Source organism: Doryrhamphus excisus, chromosome 5 (assembly GCF_030265055.1).
Source record: "Doryrhamphus excisus isolate RoL2022-K1 chromosome 5, RoL_Dexc_1.0, whole genome shotgun sequence".
NCBI classification, from domain to species: domain Eukaryota; kingdom Metazoa; phylum Chordata; class Actinopteri; order Syngnathiformes; family Syngnathidae; genus Doryrhamphus; species Doryrhamphus excisus.
In genome coordinates, this window is record NC_080470.1 from 22,728,117 (window position 1) to 22,745,180 (window position 17,064).

Below are 17,064 nucleotides of genomic sequence, written 5' to 3' on the forward strand. Positions count from 1 at the left end.
AATACTACCTTATACATGTGGTGTACAGTTTCATCCACAATGTAGTGGCAACTGGGCATACTTTTGTGACGCTCGAGGTGCTCAATGAAGCGTTTGAGCACAGCATTACTCACCAGACAAGAGCTCATGCTTTTCTGTTACAGATAATGACTCTTCGCCATCCTGTGGGAGTTTCCCATGTGATGCTGTTTCATATTTGCAATGAGATTGCTGGTACTACACTTCCCCAGTTCTGCGCCACCACGAGAAACTTGTGGATGACAAGTTTTACTGCCACACGGCAGTACAAAAGGGACTCAAACCTGAGTTCAGGCAACATGTGTGCCTTCAAAAAGGTGGAAGGTAAAGATAACACAGTCCAATCGTACAAGATACCAGCGATGAGATAAGCAAGGCCTCTTCATCGCTGAGGCCCTCAGCACCCAGTTCAAGCCCATTAAGCGCTCTCCTCGAACCGCCAAAAGCAACCGTTTGAAGCGTGAAAGTAGGAGCTGGAAGGAAGGTCAGCGGTCTAAAGAAGTACATAGAGTACAGTAGAAGTGGATACCTCAGCCAGGAATACCTGCCAAACCGCACCGAAACTTAATGTGTGAGTGGAGAAAGACAACTTGTATCCTCACTACGCTTCTAAGGAGACACCACCTCAACAACAACATGCTAAAGTCAGACCCCATATAATACAATGAACGCACCGAAGCAGACAAAGCGGCGAATAAAAGCCCAAGAGGATACTCACAGTTCCTCTTCGGATGAGCGAAGCACTTTAATGGCAGTCACTTGGACAAGTTGAAATCTTTGTGCAGCAAGAAGTGACTCATATCCCTTCTCCCAACCGCTGTCAAGCATCATGAGGAGGTAAACATTTCCAAATATGGAGAAAGTATGAAGTCAGCATTGAGTGCAATATTAGTTTGGTCTGCTTTCTCTGGGAATGTCAGCTTTGTTCCACAGAGCCACTTCGTCAGACCTTACCTTTCAGCTTGCAATAAAAACAACAACAACAACAACATGGCTTTTGTTCAATCAGACAAGAGGGGCCAGGTTATGAACATAAATATAAAAAGATGGTCAATTTACTCTGAGAGGCTGAGGCTGCCGTGTACCACACACACACACACACACACACAGATTACATTCCAGTGATTAAAAAGGTATAATTAAAGTCTGATTACTCCCCAGGAGTGCCGCGGGTCAGCAGTGATGAGGGTGATATTAACAGCAGCTTAGGGGAATATACCCTTATAACTGGGATACATTTACATTAGTAACGCACGAAGAAATAAAAATCATGTAGTCTGTCCACTTAAACACATTCAAAAGCTGTCATCCGCATTTTGGCCAATCAGAAGCCTGACAAATCAATGCTTCTGTTCATCAATATAGTAATCCCAAATTTATCGTAGCAAAGTAGAATTCCTTATTTACTAATGGAATATTTGGGTAGTTATTAGAGCCCTCTAGACATGAAATAACACCCCTATAGTCACACTGACCTTTTATCCAATGTAGTAGACATAATCAGACAAGATAAAAAGTTACATGCACGTGTGTTATAGCCAATTATGCAAATTAGACTATTCTCTAACTCCATCATCAAGCTCTATTCCCTCAACTTGGTCATTTTGTAAGACTTTATTCATTGGCACAGATATTGTACATTTGTAGCCATCCAAATGTCCCATTTGCAATGTTGCCATGGGTGTCCAAACCACATAGTGAAAAATGAAAGAATACAACATTTGATATTTTGTAAAGCAACAGATGCAACATGCTAAGAAGCCATATGCAAGATATTTAAAAAAAAAAAAGCTGCATCTCAGCTTTGTCATATACTGTAGGTGAAAAAGCCTGTTATCAGTATTAAGGTTGCTTTTTCCCCACATTTTTGCTGGGGTTTTTGTCACAAATATTTATTTCTTCATACCTTTCATAATAGCATGACTATTCCCAGAATTTGTTGGGTTTATTTCCATGATATTGTAACTTTTTCTCGAACCTAATTTTCTAAAAATTTAAATTTATTTATTTGGTTTCTCATGATATTACAACATAATTTTTTTTTTGACCATTTGTATTGAGGTGTGGTCTCCTATAGAGCAGCTACACACAATAACCCGCAGAGAAGCATGCCCACTCCACTGTGACCCAAAGTGCTTCCTAACTATGAACCATATAAGGAAGTCTGCCGCTCTGTGATGTCACAAAGGACCGGTTTCCCACGCCTTTTCAAACCGAGCGTTTTGAGTCATTTCTAACTTCTGTCAGGGCTCACTTCTAAATGCGCAGACCTCATTATCTGAAACTTTGGCTTCATTTAACATTAGAATACAACATTCTAACTATATTTATAGGTCAGAAAAGTGGAAAAAGCATAATAGGTCCCATTTAACTCTATACTACTAAAATGACTAAAATTTTATCCATAAAATTACAACTTCAGACTTGATTATTTTAAAATTACTTTCTGATGTTTTTATTATATTTTCAGTATGTGGCCAATTAAAAAATAAATAAACAAATATAAACAGCCGTAGGCTGCAAATAGTCCCTAGGTCACACTTTGGACACCACTGATATAGACCTTGTACATGCAGAGAAAAACTATTTTGAATTTCTCTCCCCTTATAGGTTGAAATGTTAGGTAAGCAGCAAGCCAGCTGAGGCCAATAAATTCTCTGCCAAGTTGAAAACATCTCCATCGTAGTATATTCCTGTAGGAGCTCTGGGCCTTGCCCGTTGAACAAGACCAAACACATACTGCAGATGTTATTAACTGGGAAGAAACTCGCCAAGATCACATTACTGGAATTCTCACCCTGCAACCAAACTATATACACACACACAAGTGGACGCGCTATGAAGGCGGTCTTCCCCTGGCTAATATTAAACGGACAATGTGTCTCCGTGACGGTTGACATCCGCCCTGTGTGGATATGCGGGCCGTCTGAGCCTGGTTGGCGGCACTTTCTGTTTAGTTCCTGATTAAAAATATGGGCAGCACTCAACCTGATAGCTGGCTCAGCACATTTGTGACAAAATGACGGCAGCACACAAACATCGTAAAGAGATGTGGTCTAATTATTGCCTCTATATAGGTAACAATTCAGACAGCAGAGAGCATTTTTAAAGTCAAATCTCAAAATGAACACAAAGCATGCATTATTGGTGGTGTTTTAATTTTGTGGATGTTGCTGTTGTCAAACAAGTGATTATACTCTTGTATATACAGTATACACATTTAATTATGTAAGTGTCAAAGTTGTCCCACTAACTAACTAAAGGTCAGATCAGGTCTTGACCCAAATCACCACCATTGGCTGAAGCGTCATCGCCGTTTTAGAGCCCAAAAGAGCAGCAGAAGCATCCTCTGAAGCCAATAATGGCGCCTTTGATCTTGGTGCAGCACCATGATAAAATAAAAGCTGCAACACCTTGTAAATACATTTTTATATATGTATACATATAAGTATTACATTGTATGAATGGACATACAGTATATACTAGTATATCAGGAGTGCCCATTTTAGCCATCGCGAAGGTAGTGTGGGCCCCGCGTCGCCTACATCATAACCATCACCTTCTATAAGTCGTATGACATTAAGCCCCCTCCTGAATGTCGGCAGCCACACTCAGATAATCCAACTTTCATCTTTATTATTGTGATGACAGACAATCTAACTGAGCGATAAGATGCCTACATGTAGAACTAAAGTTATCTGTTCCCTTGAAGTGGGTACTTGCATAGAAAAGGTCAAATGTTTCACGGGTGCGCTTCACGTCATGAACTCTACTATAGAAATGAGTTTTTCTCCACATTTAGTTTAGTTTGTCAAACTATTTCACAATGAATTGATAAATGTACCCATTACTGAAAGAGTTTAATATGTTGCCTTGACTTCAGCTCTTTTGCATAATCCTTTTAGTTTCTGGTATGCAGTATCTGTAATGTTTATTGGCCAATGCTAACTGGATGTAATACATGAAGTGTGAGTGTAATGAAATCTATGTGGCTATTTTCACTGATGTACTACTCAGTTATTGTGCACAATTATGTGTACGGTGATTATCAGTGATTGCCATATTGATTGACTTGTAAACTATGAAACTGTGAATGTGAAATACACCCGGCAGGAACACCACCCGGATCAGCAGTCCCACCGTGCATTGACTGTTGTATACTTGGTGTTTAGCAGATGCCATTTTCTTTTGAGTTTTTTGTTTTGAAATTATTCCTGAAAGATTAGATCATTTTTTTTCTGTATGCCAATATCCCAAACAAATGATTCATATGAGGAAAGTCCAGTTTAGGGATATAAAATAAAAATGATGTGAAAAAATATTGTCTCAAAGTGTAGTTTTGCTTTGAACTGGTAGTTGACATCACCTGATGATGTTTGCGTTGCAATTATCATTAAAATATCATTTCAGTCTGCCTGCATACTTATGGATAGCAACAAGATGCAACTTTCTACATGTTTGTCTCTGATGGAAGCGGTTCAAAGGAGAGTTTCAAAGATAAGGGAATAGTATGAACCCTTCTCCTAATCTTTGCAGATAAAATGCCCTGGACCAATGTTAGCGATGATTTTGTGCTGCGGCAAAGTATTTACCAAACGCATGATGTATCCTGCAACATTGAGCAACAAAGCCACAGACAAATTCCTGTTACGCAAGAGCAGATTACAAGTTTCTTGGATATTAATTTTCTCTCCGAAAGAGCCACTGGGGGAAGGGGCAGGCTGGAGGAGGAGGACATGCGGAATGCAGTGTAATTATTGCAAGTCAAGTAGTAAAGTGGGATAAACATGCAGTGCATGTGAGGACCCTCCTGTGTTTCCAGCGCCAGCTGTGCTGTTCCGTGACTTCAGCTGTGAAGAAGAGTTTCTAGGACGCGTCTCTCATTCAAATGGCAACATCAATTAGTGTTATTAAGAAACACACAACAGTACTGTTATGACAACACAAGGAAACACTTCAAATCACTTCCTTCTGTCTGCGCCCAGCTTGCCCTTGTGCACAAAGCATGTCTCCATGAGCTTTGCACAAACAGGGAAACCTCTAAAGTCAGCGTACAATTCGGAATGCGACCAAAATATTCCTATAAAACCACAACAATGCTTGACGTCTCTTAAAACTTCAACAAACTTCATAGGTTTATATCAGCATGTTTTGCCTTTTCTGCTGACATTTCTTTGATTCGTTTTTTTGCGACTTTCTCACTTTGCGACATGGACCTAAACTTAACTGTCGCTTTTATTGCAAAAGTTGATCCAATATCACAGGAGAACTGTTTTTCATCATTCGCTGGTAGCCCCTAAATACAACCCCTAGGGATCTACTGTAACAAGCTTTCATATTTCAGAATTTACAGCCATTTCCAGTTATCAACCCACTCCAATTTGGAGCTTCAGGTAAAGAAAGGCCCGCCTACAATTAGAGCATTTATAGCAGGGCTGTCCAAACTTTTTCTCGGGAAGGCGACAAAGACAAGAATGAAAGGACAAAAAGGCCACTTTAATATATACCTGACGAAAATCTTAAGACCAGTTGAAAAAGTTGCACGTTTGGACCTTAATGAGGTTGGAGGTGCCATTGCTGCTGAAGTTGGACGCATTAAGACAGTCATTCTACATTTATGGACAAAATGAGCATTACAGAACAAAAAAAGTCAAGTGGTAGACACCCAAAAAATGGGTTAGGGATCCGATTGGCTGAAGGCCCTTAATGGTGCCAACTGCAGCGCAATAACCATCAGATGACCTGGTCTCCTTCAACGCCACAAAGCTGCCTGTTTAGACTTTGCCATTGAGCATCAAACATAGCACATTGAAACGTGGAAAAATGAGGATGGCTTCCAACGTTACTGGCATGACAAGGAGATCCCACGTGAGATGTTTTCTACCCGGCACAGTGGAGGGGTCCATTGTTATTCAGTGGAACACCGGCGCTTCAGGTGGTCGTCAAACAGCGTCCGGTTTTGTGCAGTTTTTTGACCAGGGCGTCCCTAATGACTGAGGGCCCTGGTCTGTGTGGTAACAGCTGGGTTATTCAACAAGACAACACTGCAGTTCGCAATGCTGGCTTGACCAAGGACTTCTTCAGGGAGAATAAAATCATTCTTTTGGACCGTCCCACATGTTCCCCTGATTTAAATCTTATAGAGAACATTTGCGGATGGATGGCAAGGGAAGTTTATAAAAATGGCCTCCTGGAAACACTGGCATCAAGCATGCCAAAACCAAATTTTTAAGTGATGAACAACAACGGTGGAGCTACTCATTACTGAGTCCTACTCAGACATTTTTTTGGTCTTTAATTTTTTGATCAGTTGATAAACTACTTTAATTGTTGTTTTCAATAAATGACTTATTCCAAAGGACTTTTTGTCCCACTCCACCTATTTGCTTCGTCATATTATAGCTCGACTTAAAACCTTGCTAAGGTCCAAATGTGCAAAAGGTAAATTCTAGCTATTTTTCAACTGAAAACAGATTTTGATGATTTGAGGTTAATGAGGTTAATGAGGTTACAAGCTTATTTTCCAACAAAATACAACTTATTTGTTGTTTTCCTGTTTTTTATCATATGATGACTATTTCAACTTTACTACTACTAAAATTATATTTTTCCCTTGTAAAATTGTGTTCTAGTGTAAAATCTATGTTTCTTTTAGTTTTCCTGTTAAATGGCCAGTCAGACTGATCATATTAACAGCATTAATATAAACAATAATAATATAAACAATATTAATATTACCATTATTTTCGCCGTCAATTCATCTGAAGCTTATTCGTTCGATTCATCACGTAATCCGTTAGGTCTAAAATGGAACAAAAATTAGTTAGAATCAGAAAAGAGGCAAAAATGTTGATCACCATTTCCTGATGCTGTTTAAATATCTTGTTTTGGTTAAAACACAAAGATAATATGTCTGCTTTCATGGACGACTAAGGAAATTCACATGTGAAAACAGCTGTTTTGATTTAGAAAAATCAATTAATATTGATTCATAGATTAATTGTTGCATTTCTAAATACTATCTTGGTATTTAGGTTCAAATTGGTCAATCTTGTCGTTGACGATTGGACTATTATCAAAGTGGCTGCACCTGTACAAGCTCTTATCTTTCTGTAAATGTTCTGATGTTACGTTTTGCTCTCAGACGACTCATCCACAGCCTGGGAAGTCGCCGCTACTTCGCCGTTAAAATATGCCAGCATAACTTGACTGAACCCACCAGGAGGGTCTGCAGCTCAAAAGGCGGTGGAGGCGCGCATCTTTTTAACTTTAACATCATCAACACTGTCAAACGTGGCCTTTTCATCCAGAGTTTTTTTTTCCCCTCAGAAAAAAGGAGCGCTATGTTTAATGTATCCCGAGTCAGAAATGTTTCTGAGCGACGCAGATGTATGCAGTTTGATAGCTGTGCTCTCGAGGGGCGTGAGGGTAGGGGGGACTCCATGATATTGATTTCAAATTCACATGGTGTCAGGGTCTTTATAAGTCCTCCTTTTAACAAGTACAGTCAGACGCTTTTCCCATGTTCGCTTAACGGAACTATTCCGCTTACATCACAATGCTGTTCCCTTCTGAACCGCGACCCGTGCACTGTAAAACTTCCGTTACCTCCCATCATTCTAACCAATGTACTAATCCCAGTCTTCCCCATACATTCAATTTGTTGTGGTAACTCATAAAGACATTATAATGGGACTATCTGTGCCTGTAGCATTTTTATGACTTCGTACTCCGCACCGCTTTTTGGCACACCTCATATCTACCAGAGAATAAGATGACGTACCAGGACTAATCGGTGTTGCCTAATTTGCGACTTTTTTGCTATTGTGGCGCACAGGAAGTAGAAAAAAGCTAAAATTGTCTTGCTGAAGTAAATACTCTTCATTTGCAGATATTAGCTAAGCAAACACACATTGATACCGCACATAGGAACAGGCAGTCACTAACCCAAACACCTACCTCGCTAATGTAAGTTAACACACAATGCAACTTTTAACAGCTGCATCCCACGGACACCAAAATAAACATGCATGAACAAACACCCAAAATGACGCCCCCCAGGCATGCTGGGTAACCCGTGTTACTCTTTCCCAACACGCTAAATCAGGGGTGCCCCAGGGTCAACCACATGTGTCACTCACATTGTTAACATCAGTTTCTAGATGTCATATGACATCAGTCAGCTGATTGTATGTGTGTGTGTGTGTGTGTGTGTGTATCCGCGTGTGTATGATTTCTCGTCTATACAGTATGTGCCCTGCGATTGGCTGGCGACCTCTTGCCTGAAGACAGCTGGGATAGGCTCCAACATACCCGCAACTCTAGTGAGGACAAGCAAAATAGAAAACGGATGGATTTGGATTTGGCCCAAAAGTGACATTTCTCTAAAGCCAAAACCTTGTATTATATTACACTTCAGCTGTTCATTCTATTTTTCCCATTTTTGCCGTTTTCTGGTGTTTAATTTTATTTCGACATTGTGCCACAGGCCAATAACTAACAAGACTTTGGACACCAGTGGTCTACAACCTGACCGACTCGTCGATTACCGTACATTTACAAAGCACACCCACTAAATTTAAAGCGAAAAACAGATTTGTACACAAATAAGCTACGCGGACTATCAGCCACACATGTCCATGTCGTAAAATGCCGATTTCCCTAAGGGAATCCCAAAGGGATTAAAGTAAAGTATTCAGTCTGTCTGTCTAAAATGCCATATTATGGCACGTATGAGTCCATGAGGACCAGGCAGTTCTAGACAGGGGCCCAATCATGACCTATGAAAAAACTCACAATGAGCTTTTCAACTCACTAGAAATTGCAGAATGTCATTACACAATACAACTCTTGACTCATAGTGTCGTCTTACAAAGAACACTAAACTCATCACACACCAACTAAACAATCAAAAGGTATACCTAATAAATATACAAACAAGTAACAATATGAGTTTAACAGTAGAATTAGTTGTAGTTCTGAAGTCACAGAGATGTCACGCTATTAGAACATAACCATAAATTAGCCGTTTAAGAAAAAACGTGGGTGCTTATACAACGGAAATAATGGTAATCAAAAAAATTTTTTGATTAATCCACTGAAAAAATGATCCTTAGATGCAGGCCTAGAAGAGAAGTTCATTTCTGAAATGTGTTTTGCGCAATTTTTGCACCGCACACAGCATCCATAAAGCACATGGTATTATGCAAATAGGATGAGGAGGTCATCTACCCCTGCTCCAGACCCACCACAAACACCACTAGAAATACAATGAAGCACTGTGGGAACCTGAATCCTGTCTGTCCTCAAAAATGATTTCAATGGAAAGAGTATATAGCGTGAAGTCTAGTCTGTGTAACAGTTTGCTGTTTTATTCTTTCAGAACATTCATTTTACCGCAATTCACCTATTCTTTTATGAAATGGCTGATAATAAGGCCATAAGGAAAACAGAAACCTTTAACCTAAAAAAGCTTTCATTGCTGAAACATACTCACTGAATCTTTTTTTCTTTTTTATCTCAAAGAATGATGACTCAAGTCCCTTCCAACAGCCACCCGTCCGCCACTTCTGAGCGCACCATAAAAGGTCAACACACAGCGAAAGTCGGCAAATGAACACGACACAAATCACCGTACTTGTTGCACAATTTACTGCTTTGCAAAGGCATCTGCAAAGACAATAATGCTCTGATTTGTTTTGACACTTAAGTTAGTCACGTCTTTAGGTTTTGTCATCAGTTTGTTCACTTCTTGTGTTAGAAAGTCATCACTTTATATTTAAAGAGAAGAAAGATTGTGTAGTAATAGATTGATATCTGTTTCCCAGCATGCTTTGCTGTACTGTTGTTGTAAATGGCTAATAAGTTACATGTTTAGAGCTCACATAGTTGATGGCTATTCTGCATTATTCATTGGTCACGTGTTGTCTGTTATCTATATATTACATTGCTGTGCATTGGTTTAAGCACTTTAAGACAGCATGAGTTAGAATGTGGAACATTAACGCGCCCATGATTTCTATGGAGCGTTGAGTTCAATTTGAGCATTGTTGTTACTCTGCGTGCGCAGTAAAAAGTTACCATTGTCTCACAAAAAATTAGAGTGGCACAGAATTAACTGCCTTATGTTGAAATTTCAGTAAAACTGCAGTTTAGTGGTGTATATGCTACATCGCTTTCATCAAATGGAAGATCCCTATAACAATAACATTCTGGTAAAAATTCAACACAATATGCACTTAAGATTTTACTCCAGTCTTGGGATTTTGCTTAGGGGTGTCTTTTTAACACGACCATTTTTTATTATTCTAAAATGTGTTAAAAGTGACTTGTGACATCACTTTTTTAAATAAACGCTACATGTTAGGTTTAAATAACAGTTATAGTGTGACGAATCTGCGTCGTCAACTTCAGAGGTTCATTTACTTTGATGGCTAACACACAAGCTAGCAAGCTTTTAACAGCTAAAAGTAAACTAAGTACAACTTGCTGATATTTTTCGAAACGAGTGGGGCTCCTTGCTTCCCCATCCCATCATAGTTTGTCTTCCGCATTGTTGAGCAGCCAACCACTTGGCTAAAAACAGACACGGGAGAGACGCCCAAAGTTGCAGCTAGCTTTAGAAAAAACTTCACAACTTAGCTTGACTGCTAGCTAGCGACTAGTTAGCGCGGCTGATAATGCTAGTCGTGCTAACGGTGGCTCGTGGTGCCCAGCGGAGCGACAGCCAAGGTGTGTCCAAACAACGTCGGAGTCTCGGCCACATTCTTACATTCCTCCCGCAGCCCACCACAGGCGAGGAAGCAGCTTCTCCACCCGTTCTGTCACTTACACGTCAAAGTACAACATTTCTAACCCCCGCCGATGAAACCGGCTAACCTTAAAGCGTCTCAAGCCGCGTCCTGTCCGGTAGGCTTACCTTGGCTTTCGAGGATATACGGCAGCGGGCAGAATCCCAGCAAAAAACAGCCAAACTTCTTGATCCAAATTCTGGGAGAGTTGTGGCCGGTGACGTCACGCAGTGAAATTCCAAGCGGCTCGTCAGTTCGGAGGTTTGCCCATGTAAGGCAGCAGGCCAGCGGGGACGGCCAGCCGGGACACCCCGCACAAACTCACCGTCACAGGGCACGATGCCGACGCCCTCTGCTTATATGGAAGTATAGCATCTGTCTGTGAAGTAAATGACTACTTTATATGTATTCTAACATCCCAGTTCTTTACTAGCTGCTAGTTCGTTGTTGTCACATTGGAGACACTTTTAGCACACCTACATAAAAGGAAAGCCAAAGTGAAATATCATAAAACTCAGGCTCTTTATTAGTGTAGCCCATGTTTGCTATGCAGGTTTTTTCTTGTATTGTCACCTTTCATTTAAATGATATAATGATATAGCACTGTAGAACTTGTTTGGGATGAGCAAGAGTCTATCCCAGCTGACATTTAGGGTGAGAGACTTGGTACACCCTGTACAGGTCACCAGTCAGTCCACGACACATATACATTTATATATTCACATATAAACTCCTGGCCCGTGAGTGCGAATGATTGTTTGTCTATATGTGCCCTGTGATTGGCTGGCGAGCAGTCCAGGGTGTACCCCGCCTCTCGCCCGAAGACAGCTGGGATAGGCTCCAGCACCCCCCGCGACCATCACGAGGATAAGTGGTAGAAAATGAATGAATGAACTCCTTGCCCAAATAATGGCCTCTGGTGTGTGCCATTAGCTGATATGTGGTAAACACAACACTGACAAGTCCCACAAAGTCCTCACACCACATAGGCCCCCATCTTGATTACTATACTATTACTATACAATGAAGGCAACAAAGTTGGCAGGTCAGGTATTAGCACGTACAGTAGATCAGCTATTATCCACAACTTTTTTTTTGAGTAGCCTCGTGTCAGTTTCTAATTTGGCATAGTGTAAGCCATGCGTGTCCTTCATCTTCACAGATACCTCTGTTTCATCAGGTAAAGCGTCCCCTTGATTTGCCTGTTCTTGACTTGATGCAAATCCGCTAACTGCTTCCTCCCCGCTCATCAGATTGCGTGTCTTTGTCGACAATGCTGACATTGTGTCTAATGCTTTTGAGAATGCTCCGAAACATGCAAATATACTTGATGGTATCTTTTTTTAACTATTAAAATGGAATGTTCTTCAGTTTCTTTGCCAAACATTTGCAAATGAATTGTCGCATCGTCATTCTGTTCCCGGGCTAAATGTCGAGAAAGAGTGGAATCTTCTCACTGATAATCCTCACTCGACTGCGACTGATTGCATTGTGCTCCCAGCAGTTGAATATACTTTTTTTTTATCCTCTCTCCCCACTTCTCTCACCACCGAGCATGAAGCATAAACAGCACATACAGATCCAGCACACTGATAAAGAGCAGAAGGGTTTTAGCTATTTCATAGCCTCGTCTCCAGGTTGCAGGGCACACGGGTAAAGGTAATCTCATTTGTAGCGTGTGACATCTTATTTGCAAGTGTGCACTCTGGCAATTTCCTAATGGGCCTGCCTCCTCTCTTAAAGCTGATTTCAAACAGACACCCTGGCGACACGTGCCGTCGCCTGTGAACTCAACTTATCAATCAAAGACCAATTAACACGCCGCGTTAGAGGAAATCGGGAGCTTTGATGTTCAGCACTTAGCGAGCGTCGTCCCGTGCTTTCAATTTTGCCTTCGCTATACCATGACACATTATGCTCACAGCGTCCACCGAAACAGATAACTCACACAGGGGATGAGTTTCATCTGAAAATTACCAATTTTAGCTGCAGACAACGAGCCGCGAGAAGATAACTTCGTATTTTGGGTGTTTCAATTGTTCCAGTGTCGGATATCCTGCACACACACACACACACACACACACGCGTGCACACCACTTCCGCCTGAGGTGGGTAAACCTTATACACTAAGCAGACGAAAGCAGATGCACTTCCTCTTAAAAAGTGTCAGTGAACCCTCACATTTCAACATGCTGCATGCACATTTCCCTACTCCGTTGTTACAAAAATGTCCATCCACGTGAGTGCAGCCTTAAAATAATCTCTGTCCAAATTAAAACACATTCACCGGATGTCATGAGTGTTTTGGCCCATCAGAATCCTGAAAAAGCAACCACAGCTGACCTGTTGGTGCATTAGAATACATCAAATATTTACCAAATATTCATTCATTCATTCATTTTCTACCGCTTTTTCCTCACGAGGGTCGCGGGGGGTGCTGGAGCCTATCCCAGCTGTCTTCGGGCGAGACTTCGGGCGACCTGGACTGGTCGCCAACCAATCACAGGGCACATATAGACAAACAACCATTCACACTCACATTCATACCTATGGACAATTTGGAGTGGCCAATTAACCTAGCATGTTTTTGGAATGTGGGAGGAAACCGGAGTACCCGGAGAAAACCCACGCATGCACGGGGAGAACATGCAAACTCCACACAGAGATGCCCAAGGGGGGAATTGAACCCTGGTCTCCTAGCTGTGAGGTCTGCGCGCTAACCACTAGACCGCCGTGCCGCCTATTTACCAAATATATTATCCTTATTTTTATACAATACAAAAGTAGTTTTATATGTCATATTTTATTTAATTAGCAGATGTGAAATAATGTAAGGTATTGTTTTTTGGTTTAGATAAAAAAAAAAAAAACTAATAACTGGGCCTTAGCAGCAACAACTGCAATCAAGTGTTTGTGATAACTTGCAATGAGTCTCTTACAGCGCTGTGGAAGAATTTTGGCCCACTCATCTTTGCAGAATTGTTGTCATTCAGTCGCATTGGAGGCTTTTACAGCCTGAAGCCTTTTTAAGGTCATGTCACAGCATCTCAATAGGATTCAGGTCAGGACTTGGACTAGGGCACTCCAAAGTCTTCATTTGGTTTTTTCTTCATTCAATCAGAGGTGGACTTGCTGGTGTGTTTTGGATCATTGTCCTGCTGCAGAACCCAAGTTGGTTTCAGCTTGAGGTTACCAACAGATGGTCGGACATTCTCCTTCAGCAGAATTCATGGTTCCATTTATCACAGCAAGTCTTCCAGGTCCTGAAGCGGCAAAACGGCCCCAGACCGTCGCACTACCACCGCCATATTTTACTGTTGCTATTATGTTCTTTTTCTGATATCTGGTGTTACTTTTACACCTGCATTGCAGTGCAATAATGGGACACACACCTTCCAAAAACTTCCAACTTTTGTCTCATCAGACCACAGACTATTTTCCCAAAGGTCTTAGGGATCATCAATATGTTTTCTGGCTAAATTGAGACAAGCCTTAATGTTATTTTTGTTCAGCAGTGGTTTTGGTCTTGGAACTCTGCCATGCAGGCCATTTTTGGCCAGTGGTTTTCTTATGGTGTAGTCATGAACACTGACCTTAACTGACGCAAGTGACGCCCACAGTTGAATGTCAATGTGGGGTCTTTTGTGACCTCTTATATGAGTCGTCACTGTGCTTGTACGGTCATTTTGGTTGGCCGGCCACTCCTGGGAAGGTTCACCACTGTTCCATATTTTTACCATTTGTGGATAAAAGCTCTCACTGTGGTTGTCTGTAGTCCCAAAACTGTAGAAATATCTTTATAACCTTTTCCAGAGTGATACATCTATATTAATCACAATTTAGTTATGTTTTAACAGAAGGGGCAAACATGTTTTCACACCACTTAAAAGTGAAACCTGCATCTCTTCATCTCATGGATGGTGATAACCACATTTGATATGATCAAGGCTGCATCCTGACAATACATGAGAATGATTTGGGTGATATTTTTGTTGGTTTGCAGGAAATAGAGTGATCGTTGTTTGGTGCCTTGCACATAAAAAACAAGTCTTCTCCACCAGGGAGAGAGCACAAAAACAACAAGCGTGTCTGGGAAGTACGCACTCTTGCTTAATTAGAGTGTAGATGGTGCAGATTAGTCTTGAAGCACAGCCATATTACAGGGAGTCATGCCAAATAAGGAGAAACAAAAGTAGCAGACAGGCAGCCTGATGACAAAAACAATGTCCCAAAGCTACTAATCAGACAACTCCAGATCTTGATTTAGACCCCAGATTGCACTAATGAATTCTAATGCTTGTGTTTTAGCATGTAAATGTGCGTTAAAAGTGGAGTGTGGTGACAATCCCCGCCTACAGTCAACTCTTTAGCATAAACGTGTTTGCTGCAGACGTATTTGCAGTTTTGTTTGTGGCTTTGCCATTTGACATGCCACCCCGTATCAACTTTCTTATCTGACACGAAGAGATAAATACGCCGTCGCATCTGGATCGCTCACTTCTCAGCAACTTGGACCTCTACTTCAGACAGTCTTAAATGTCAAACACGTACAGGGCTTCCCCTGAGCCCTTCAGAAACATACAGGCCCTCCTCATGTCACAGCATTTCCTAGTGGCGTACGCACTTCTATTCATTATTTATGCCGTACAAAAAGAGAAAAAACACAACTAATTTTGTTTAAGTTAACTATTTTCCATCGTTATATCTCACCAGTGCGAGGCAGACTCTTCTCATGGCAGTGCCTCTAGGGCAGGGGTGCTCATTAAGTCGATCGCGATCTACCGGTCGATCGCGAGGTGGTACTGGTCGATCGCTGGTCGATGGCGGCGTGACATTAAAAAAATATCATCCCAGCATCAATGCCGTCACTTGATTGATATACAGGGCAGCCATTCAGATGACAACAGAATGTTGCCCTTCGGGCGACCAATCAAATCAAACAACGTCTCTAAGTGCAGCAGAACTTACGATGTCAGCCTATCATCCATCCCCGTTACTTGATTGACATACAGGACAACCAGTCAGATGACAACTGAATTTTGACCTTTAGGTCACCGCTCATGCGTAAACAACGATGCAAAGTGCTAAGCTAGTCGGCGAATTGCGTCAGATTTTAAGCCCTCGCTAAAGTTTATGGTCACTAAAATGAGTGAAGGAGCTGGACCAAGTAAAAAGGCAAAAACTGGACCAAGTAAAAAGGCAAAAAACATATCACTTCCATACGGATATGGAATATTATACGGATATTATGATACGGATATTATCCATGACTGATAAACATTTGGAAGTGTGCTTGAGGCTGGCTATCAGCAGCTACTGTCCGGACTATGCATCCCTGGCTGGTTCAATTCAGTGCAAGTCATCAAAGTAAACTCAGGTAATTACAAAAAATGTTAATAGTTAATTATGTGTGTTTTGCAATATTGGCTCATTTGGTTATGTAAGGTACATCAACATACATTGTACGTACAAATAATCCTCAATACATTTGAAAATAAATAGATGTTTTGCATTTTTGTAGTGGGTAGATCATTTTGACTCGGTCATTTTAAAAGTAGCTCGCATGCTGAAAAAGTGTGAGCACCCCTGCACTAGGGAAAGGAAAGTGAAACTGAAATTAGAAAATGCTCAAAATGGAGAAACACAGACCAACAGTAGCCACGTATACCTGGGCCCGAATATTCCAATTGCATTCGGTTTAGTTGCTCAAACGGAAAGAATGTAACCTTTGTATACACCTCATTCCGAAAAGAAAAGTGCCAATTCGAATGAACATAATAATAATCGGATTCACGGGGGTGGAATATTCCTTTCCCCAATCCAATTGAGGTATCTTGTACCCGCTCAAACGGAAAGTTGTCAGGGTGCGTTCTTCTTCTGTTGTTTATTGGCGGTTGGCAAGCAGCTTTGCGATGCATGTTCAACATACGTCAAAACTCACTCACAAATAATGTTATTAATATTGAAGAAATTACAACACAATCAATCATTTTTGTCATATCAATTATAGCACATGATGCCACAAAAGTGCTGTCCTAAAATCTAAACCCTTCTATACTTTATTCACAAGTCCAGTTTTATTAAAAAAGAAAATATATATCTATATAAAACATGTCCCGAGTTTAATTATAAAATATTAGCAAGATTGAATTTGATCATTTCCTGTTTAAATTTATTGGTGCGTTTTTTCAGCACATACTCAGATATGACGTAACACGCAGCTCGAGACGTTCTTCAGTTTTAAAAATGGAGGCGA

General features: G+C 40.9%; 1 protein-coding gene across 2 annotated transcripts in view; it reads right to left on the reverse strand.

Annotated features, from left to right (window-relative positions):
• Nucleotides 1-11,159, reverse strand: part of lpp (LIM domain containing preferred translocation partner in lipoma) — a 150,789-nt gene extending 139,630 nt beyond the window's left edge. Inside the window, exon 1 of one of the 2 annotated variants that reach the window (XM_058072881.1) lies at nt 10,937-11,159. Coding sequence is in view for 1 of the 2 variants with exons in the window: in XM_058072880.1 (XP_057928863.1) it covers nt 737-849 (113 nt within the window). In the remaining variant the exon portion in view is untranslated. Of the gene's footprint in view, nt 1-736; nt 865-10,936 lie in introns of those variants that run through there. The other variant, XM_058072880.1, reaches the window with a different exon arrangement.
• Between the last annotated feature and the right edge of the window lie 5,905 nt (nt 11,160-17,064).